General features: G+C 42.8%; 1 protein-coding gene across 1 annotated transcript in view; it reads left to right on the forward strand.

Moving 5' to 3' along the window:
- Positions 1-9,110, forward strand: part of LOC139532985 (aggrecan core protein-like) — a 68,692-nt gene that overhangs the window by 58,830 nt on the left and 752 nt on the right. Inside the window, exon 2 of the mRNA XM_071331129.1 lies at positions 8,630-9,110. This exon is cut by the window's right edge and continues 752 nt beyond it. Within this exon, the coding sequence (XP_071187230.1) occupies positions 8,630-9,110 (481 nt within the window). The remainder of the gene's footprint in view (positions 1-8,629) is intronic.

The following is a 9,110-nucleotide window of genomic DNA, read 5'->3' on the forward strand; positions in this document are numbered from 1 at the left end:
AGTCTTATTGTTAACCAGCAGGTCTCAGTCTTATTGTTAACCAGCAGGTCTCAGTCTTATTGTTAACCAGCAGGTCTCAGTCTTATTGTTAACCAGCAGGTCTCAGTCTTATTGTTAACCAGCAGGTCTCAGTCTTATTGTTAACCAGCAGGTCTCAGTCTTATTGTTACCAGCAGGTCTCAGTCTTAACCAGCAGGTCTCAGTCTTAACCAGCAGGTCTCAGTCTTATTGTTAACCAGCAGGTCTCAGTCTTATTGTTAACCAGCAGGTCTCAGTATTATTGTTAACCAGCAGGTCTCAGTCTTATTGTTAACCAGCAGGTCTCAGCCTTATTGTTTAACCAGCAGGTCTCAGTCTTATTGTTAACCAGCAGGTCTCAGTCTTATTGTTTAACCAGCAGGTCTCAGTCTTATTGTTAACCAGCAGGTCTCAGTCTTATTGTTAACCAGCTGGTCTCAGTCTTATTGTTAACCAGCAGGTCTCAGTCCTATTGTTAACCAGCAGGTCTCAGTCTTATTGTTTAACCAGCAGGTCTCAGTCTTATTGTTTAACCAGCAGGTCTCAGTCTTATTGTTAACCAGCAGGTCTCAGTCTTATTGTTAACCAGCTGGTCTCAGCCTTATTGTTAACCAGCAGTTCTCAGTCTTATTGTTAACCAGCAGGTCTCAGTCTTATTGTTAACCAGCAGGTCTCAGTCTTATTGTTAACCAGCAGGTCTCAGTCTTAACCAGCAGGTCTCAGTCTTAACCAGCATGGGTCAGTCTTATTGTTAACCAGCAGGTCTCAGTCTTATTGTTAACCAGCAGGTCTCAGTCTTATTGTTAACCAGCAGGTCTCAGTCTTATTGTTAACCAGCAGGTCTCAGTCTTATTGTTAACCAGCAGGTCTCAGTCTTATTGTTTAACCAGCAGGTCTCAGTCTTATTGTTAACCAGCAGGTCTCAGTCTTATTGTTTAACCAGCTGGTCTCAGTCTTATTGTTAACCAGCAGGTCTCAGTCTTATTGTTAACCAGCAGGTCTCAGTCTTATTGTTAACCAGCAGGTCTCAGTCTTATTGTTAACCAGCAGGTCTCAGTCTTATTGTTAACCAGCAGGTCTCAGTCTTATTGTTACCAGCAGGTCTCAGTCTTAACCAGCAGGTCTCAGTCTTATTGTTACCAGCAGGTCTCAGTCTTAACCAGCAGGTCTCAGTCGTATTGTTAACCTGCAGGTCTCAGTCTTATTGTTAACCAGCAGGTCTCAGTCTTATTGTTAACCAGCAGGTCTCAGTCTTATTGTTAACCAGCAGGTCTCAGTCTTATTGTTAACCAGCAGGTCTCAGTCTTATTGTTAACCAGCAGGTCTCAGTCTTATTGTTAACCAGCAGGTCTCAGTCTTATTGTTAACCAGCAGGTCTCAGTCTTATTGTTTAACCGGCAGGTCTCAGTCTTATTGTTAACCAGCAGGTCTCAGTCTTATTGTTTAACCAGCAGGTCTCAGTCTTATTGTTAACCAGCAGGTCTCAGTCTTATTGTTAACCAGCTGGTCTCAGTCTTATTGTTAACCAGCAGGTCTCAGTCTTATTGTTAACCAGCAGGTCTCAGTCTTATTGTTTAACCAGCAGGTCTCAGTCTTATTGTTTAACCAGCAGGTCTCAGTCTTATTGTTAACCAGCAGGTCTCAGTCTTATTGTTAACCAGCTGGTCTCAGCCTTATTGTTAACCAGCAGTTCTCAGTCTTATTGTTAACCAGCAGGTCTCAGTCTTATTGTTAACCAGCAGGTCTCAGTCTTATTGTTAACCAGCAGGTCTCAGTCTTATTGTTAACCAGCAGGTCTCAGTCTTATTGTTAACCAGCAGGTCTCAGTCTTATTGTTAACCAGCAGGTCTCAGTCTTTTTGTTAACCAGCAGGTCTCAGTCTTATTGTTAACCAGCAGGTCTCAGTCTTATTGTTAACCAGCAGGTCTCAGTCTTATTGTTATCCAGCAGGTCTCAGTCTTATTGTTAACCAGCAGGTCTCAGTCTTATTGTTTAACCAGCAGGTCTCAGTCTTATTGTTAACCAGCTGGTCTCAGTCTTATTGTTTAACCAGCAGGTCTCAGTCTTATTGTTAACCAGCAGGTCTCAGTCTTATTGTTAACCAGCAGGTCTCAGTCTTATTGTTTAACCAGCAGGTCTCAGTCTTATTGTTAACCAGCAGGTCTCAGTCTTATTGTTAACCAGCAGGTCTCAGTCTTATTGTTAACCAGCATGTCTCAGTCTTATTGTTAACCAGCAGGTCTCAGTCTTATTGTTAACCAGCAGGTCTCAGTTTTATTGTTAACCAGCAGGTCTCAGTCTTATTGTTAACCAGCAGGTCTCAGTCTTATTGTTAACCAGCAGGTCTCAGTCTTATTGTTAACCAGCAGGTCTCAGTCTTATTGTTTAACCAGCAGGTCTCAGTCTTATTGTTTAACCAGCAGGTCTCAGTCTTATTGTTAACCAGCAGGTCTCAGTCTTATTGTTTAACCAGCAGGTCTCAGTCTTATTGTTTAACCAGCAGGTCTCAGTCTTATTGTTAACCAGCAGGTCTCAGTCTTATTGTTAACCAGCAGGTCTCAGCCTTATTGTTTAACCAGCAGGTCTCAGTCTTATTGTTAACTAGCAGGTCTCAGTCTTATTGTTTAACCAGCAGGTTTCAGTCTTATTGTTAACCAGCAGGTCTCAGTCTTATTGTTAACCAGCTGGTCTCAGTCTTATTGTTAACCAGCAGGTCTCAGTCTTATTGTTAACCAGCAGGTCTCAGTCTTATTGTTTAACCAGCAGGTCTCAGTCTTATTGTTTAACCAGCAGGTCTCAGTCTTATTGTTAACCAGCAGGTCTCAGTCTTATTGTTAACCAGCTGGTCTCAGCCTTATTGTTAACCAGCAGTTCTCAGTCTTATTGTTAACCAGCAGGTCTCATTGTTATTGTTAACCAGCAGGTCTCAGTCTTATTGTTAACCAGCAGGTCTCAGTCTTATTGTTAACCAGCAGGTCTCAGTCTTATTGTTAACCAGCAGGTCTCAGTCTTATTGTTTAACCAGCAGGTCTCAGTCTTATTGTTAACCAGCAGGTCTCAGTCTTCTTGTTAACCAGCAGGTCTCAGTCTTATTGTTAACCAGTAGGTCTCAGTCTTATTGTTAACCAGCAGGTCTCAGTCTTATTGTTAACCAGCAGGTCTCAGTCTTATTGTTAACAAGCAGGTCTCAGTCTTATTGTTAACCAGCAGGTCTCAGTCTTATTGTTAACCAGCAGGTCTCAGCCTTATTGTTTAACCAGCAGGTCTCAGTCTTATTGTTAACTAGCAGGTCTCAGTCTTATTGTTTAACCAGCAGGTTTCAGTCTTATTGTTAACCAGCAGGTCTCAGTCTTATTGTTAACCAGCTGGTCTCAGTCTTATTGTGAACCAGCAGGTCTCAGTCTTATTGTTAACCAGCAGGTCTCAGTCTTATTGTTAACCAGCAGGTCTCAGTCTTATTGTTTAACCAGCAGGTCTCAGTCTTATTGTTAACCAGCAGGTCTCAGTCTTATTGTTAACCAGCTGGTCTCAGCCTTATTGTTAACCAGCAGTTCTCAGTCTTATTGTTAACCAGCAGGTCTCATTGTTATTGTTAACCAGCAGGTCTCAGTCTTATTGTTAACCAGCAGGTCTCAGTCTTATTGTTAACCAGCAGGTCTCAGTCTTATTGTTAACCAGCAGGTCTCAGTCTTATTGTTTAACCAGCAGGTCTCAGTCTTATTGTTAACCAGCAGGTCTCAGTCTTCTTGTTAACCAGCAGGTCTCAGTCTTATTGTTAACCAGCAGGTCTCAGTCTTATTGTTAACCAGCAGGTCTCAGTCTTATTGTTAACCAGCAGGTCTCAGTCTTATTGTTAACCAGCAGGTCTCAGCCTTATTGTTAACCAGCAGGTCTCAGTCTTATTGCTAACCAGCAGGTCTCAGTCTTATTGTTACCAGCAGGTCTCAGTCTTAACCAGCAGGTCTCAGTCTTATTGTTAACCAGCAGGTCTCAGTCTTATTGTTAACCAGCAGGTCTCAGTCTTATTGTTAACCAGCAGGTCTCAGTCTTATTGTTAACCAGCAGGTCTCAGTCTTATTGTTAACCAGCAGGTCTCAGTCTTATTGTTACCAGAAGGTCTCAGTCTTAACCAGCAGGTCTCAGTCTTATTGTTAACCAGCTGGTCTCAGTCTTATTGTTAACCAGCAGGTCTCAGTCTTATTGTTAACCAGCAGGTCTCAGTCTTATTGTTTAACCAGCAGGTCTCAGTCTTATTGTTTAACCAGCAGGTCTCAGTCTTATTGCTAACCAGCAGGTCTCAGTCTTATTGTTAACCAGCTGGTCTCAGCCTTATTGTTAACCAGCAGTTCTCAGTCTTATTGTTAACCAGCAGGTCTCAGTCTTATTGTTAACCAGCAGGTCTCAGCCTTATTGTTAACCAGCAGGTCTCAGTCTTATTGTTAACCAGCAGGTCTCAGTCTTATTGTTAGGTCTCAGTCTTATTGTTAACCAGCAGGTCTCAGTCTTATTGTTAACCAGCAGGCCTCAGTCTTATTGTTAACCAGCAGGTCTCAGTCTTATTGTTAACCAGCAGGTCTCAGTCTTATTGTTAACCAGCAGGTCTCAGTCTTATTGTTAACCAGCAGGTCTCAGTCTTATTGTTAACCAGCAGGTCTCAGCCTTATTGTTAACCAGCAGGTCTCAGTCTTATTGTTAACCAGCAGGTCTCAGTCTTATTGTTAGGTCTCAGTCTTATTGTTAACCAGCAGGTCTCAGTCTTATTGTTAACCAGCAGGCCTCAGTCTTATTGTTAACCAGCAGGTCTCAGTCTTATTGTTAACCAGCAGGTCTCAGTCTTATTGTTAACCAGCAGGTCTCAGTCTTATTGTTAACAAGTAGGTCTCAGTCTTATTGTTAACCAGCAGGTCTCAGTCTTATTGTTAACCAGCAGGTCTCAGTCTTATTGTTAACCAGCAGGTCTCAGTCTTATTGTTAACCAGCAGGTCTCAGTCTTATTGTTAACCAACAGGTCTCAGTCTTATTGTTAACCAGCAGGTCTCAGTCTTATTGTTATCCAGCAGGTCTCAGTCTTATTGTTAACCAGCAGGTCTCAGCCTTATTGTTAACCAGCAGGTCTCAGTCTTATTGTTAACCAGCAGGTCTCAGTCTTATTGTTAACCAGCAGGTCTCAGTCTTATTGTTAACCAGCAGGTCTCAGTCTTATTGTTTAACCAGCAGGTCTCAGTCTTATTGTTAACCAGCTGGTCTCAGTCTTATTGTTTAACCAGCAGGTCTCAGTCTTATTGTTAACCAGCAGGTCTCAGTCTTATTGTTAACCAGCAGGTCTCAGTCTTATTGTTTAACCAGCAGGTCTCAGTCTTATTGTTAACCAGCAGGTCTCAGTCTTATTGTTAACCAGCAGGTCTCAGTCTTATTGTTAACCAGCATGTCTCAGTCTTATTGTTAACCAGCAGGTCTCAGTCTTATTGTTAACCAGCAGGTCTCAGTCTTATTGTTAACCAGCAGGTCTCAGTCTTATTGTTAACCAGCAGGTCTCAGTCTTATTGTTAACCAGCAGGTCTCAGTCTTATTGTTTAACCAGCAGGTCTCAGTCTTATTGTTTAACCAGCAGGTCTCAGTCTTATTGTTTAACCAGCAGGTCTCAGTCTTATTGTTAACCAGCAGGTCTCAGTCTTATTGTTTAACCAGCAGGTCTCAGTCTTATTGTTAACCAGCAGGTCTCAGTCTTATTGTTAACCAGCAGGTCTCAGCCTTATTGTTTAACCACCAGGTCTCAGTCTTATTGTTAACTAGCAGGTCTCAGTCTTATTGTTTAACCAGCAGGTTTCAGTCTTATTGTTAACCAGCAGGTCTCAGTCTTATTGTTAACCAGCTGGTCTCAGTCTTATTGTTAACCAGCAGGTCTCAGTCTTATTGTTAACCAGCAGGTCTCAGTCTTATTGTTTAACCAGCAGGTCTCAGTCTTATTGTTTAACCAGCAGGTCTCAGTCTTATTGTTAACCAGCAGGTCTCAGTCTTATTGTTAACCAGCTGGTCTCAGCCTTATTGTTAACCAGCAGTTCTCAGTCTTATTGTTAACCAGCAGGTCTCATTGTTATTGTTAACCAGCAGGTCTCAGTCTTATTGTTAACCAGCAGGTCTCAGTCTTATTGTTAACCAGCAGTTCTCAGTCTTATTGTTAACCAGCAGGTCTCATTGTTATTGTTAACCAGCAGGTCTCAGTCTTATTGTTAACCAGCAGGTCTCAGTCTTATTGTTAACCAGCAGGTCTCAGTCTTATTGTTAACCAGCAGGTCTCAGTCTTATTGTTTAACCAGCAGGTCTCAGTCTTATTGTTAACCAGCAGGTCTCAGTCTTATTGTTAACCAGCAGGTCTCAGTCTTATTGTTAACCAGCAGCTCTCAGTCTTATTGTTTAACCAGCAGGTCTCAGTCTTATTGTTAACCAGCAGGTCTCAGTCTTATTGTTAACCAGCAGGTCTCAGTCTTATTGTTAACCAGCAGGTATCAGTCTTATTGTTAACCAGCAGGTCTCAGTCTTATTGTTAACCAGCAGGTCTCAGTCTTATTGTTAACCAGCAGGTCTCAGCCGTATTGTTAACCAGCAGGTCTCAGTCTTATTGTTAACCAGCAGGTCTCAGTCTTATTGTTACCAGCAGGTCTCAGTCTTAACCAGCAGGTCTCAGTCTTAACCAGCAGGTCTCAGTCTTATTGTTAACCAGCAGGTCTCAGTCTTATTGTTAACCAGCAGGTCTCAGTCTTATTGTTAACCAGCAGGTCTCAGTCTTATTGTTAGCCAGCAGGTCTCAGTCTTATTGTTAACCAGCAGGTCTCAGCCTTATTATTTAACCAGCAGGTCTCAGTCTTATTGTTAACCAGCAGGTCTCAGTCTTATTGTTTAACCAGCAGGTCTCAGTCTAATTGTTAACCAGCAGGTCTCAGTCTTATTGTTAACCAGCTGGTCTCAGTCTTATTGTTAACCAGCAGGTCTCAGTCCTATTGTTAACCAGCAGGTCTCAGTCTTTTTGTTTAACCAGCAGGTCTCAGTCTTATTGTTTAACCAGCAGTTCGCAGTCTTATTGTTAACCAGCAGGTCTCAGTCTTATTGTTAACCAGCAGGTCTCAGTCTTATTGTTAACCAGCAGGTCTCAGTCTTATTGTTAACCAGCAGGTCTCAGTCTTATTGTTAACCAGCAGGTCTCAGTCTTATTGTTAACCAGCAGGTCTCAGTCTTATTGTTAACCAGCAGGTCTCAGTCTTATTGTTAACCAGTAGGTCTCAGTCTTATTGTTAACCAGCAGGTCTCAGTCTTATTGTTAACCAGCAGGTCTCAGTCTTATTGTTAACCAGCAGGTCTCAGTCTTATTGTTAACCAGCAGGTCTCAGTCTTATTGTTAACCAGCAGGTCTCAGTCTTATTGTTAACCAGCAGGTCTCAGTCTTATTGTTAACCAGCAGGTCTCAGTCTTATTGTTAACCAGCAGGTCTCAGTCTTATTGTTAACCAGCAGGTCTCAGTCTTAACCAGCAGGTCTCAGTCTTATTGTTAACCAGCAGGTCTCAGTCTTATTGTTAACCAGCAGGTCTCAGTCTTATTGTTAACCAGCAGGTCTCAGTCTTATTGTTAACCAGCAGGTCTCAGTCTTATTGTTAACCAGCAGGTCTCAGTCTTATTGTTAACCAGCAGGTCTCAGTCTTATTGTTAACCAGCAGGTCTCAGTCTTATTGTTAACCAGCAGGTCTCAGTCTTATTGTTAACCAGCAGGTCTCAGTCTTATTGTTAACCAGCTGGTCTCAGCCTTATTGTTAACCAGCAGTTCTCAGTCTTATTGTTAACCAGCAGGTCTCAGTCTTATTGTTAACCAGCAGGTCTCAGTCTTATTGTTAACCAGCAGGTCTCAGTCTTATTGTTTACCAGCACGTCTCAGTCTTATTGTTAACCAGCAGGTCTCAGTCTTATTGTTAACCAGCAGGTCTCAGTCTTATTGTTAACCAGCAGGTCTCAGTCTTATTGTTTAACCAGCAGGTCTCAGTCTTATTGTTAACCAGCAGGTCTCAGTCTTATTGTTAACCAGCAGGTCTCAGTCTTATTGTTAACCAGCAGGTCTCAGTCTTATTGTTAACCAGCAGGTCTCAGCCGTATTGTTAACCAGCAGGTCTCAGTCTTATTGTTAACCAGCAGGTCTCAGCCTTATTGTTAACCAGCAGGTCTCAGTCTTATTGTTAACCAGCAGGTCTCAGTCTTATTGTTAACCAGCAGGTCTCAGTCTTATTGTTAACCAGCAGGTCTCAGTCTTATTGTTAACCAGCAGGTCTCAGCCTTATTGTTAACCAGCAGGTCTCAGTCTTAACCAGCAGGTCTCAGTCTTAACCAGCAGGTCTCAGTCTTATTGTTAACCAGCAGGTCTCAGTCTTATTGTTAACCAGCAGGTCTCAGTCTTATTGTTAACCAGCAGGTCTCAGTCTTATTGTTAACCAGCAGGTCTCAGTCTTATTGTTAACCAGCAGGTCTCAGTCTTATTGTTACCAGCCGGTCTCAGTCTTAACCAGCAGGTCTCAGTCTTAACCAGCAGGTCTCAGTCTTATTGTTAACTAGTTTCTTCTCCTCAATGAGTCTGGATCTGAAGACCTTCCCAACTATGAGTCTGGATCTCAGGACCTCCCCAACAATGAGTCTGGATCTCAGGACCTCCCCAACAATGAGTCTGGATCTGAAGACCTCCCCAACTATGAGTCTGGATCTGAAGACCTCCCCAACAATGAGTCTGGATCTGAAGACCTCCCCAACTATGAGTCTGGATCTCAGGACCTCCCCAACTATGAGTCTGGATCTGAAGACCTCCCCAACAATGAGTCTGGATCTCAGGACCTCCCCAACAATGAGTCTGGATCTCAGGACCTCCCCAACAATGAGTCTGGATCTGAAGACCTCCCCAACAATGAGTCTGGATCTCAGGACCTCCCCAACAATGAGTCTGGATCTGAAGACCTCCCCAACAATGAGTCTGGATCTGAAGACCTCCCCAACAATGAGTCTGGATCTGAAGACCTCCCCAACAATGAGTCTGGATCTGAAGACCTCCCCAACAATGAGT

This window comes from Salvelinus alpinus, chromosome 10 (genome assembly GCF_045679555.1).
Source record: "Salvelinus alpinus chromosome 10, SLU_Salpinus.1, whole genome shotgun sequence".
Taxonomy (NCBI): domain Eukaryota; kingdom Metazoa; phylum Chordata; class Actinopteri; order Salmoniformes; family Salmonidae; genus Salvelinus; species Salvelinus alpinus.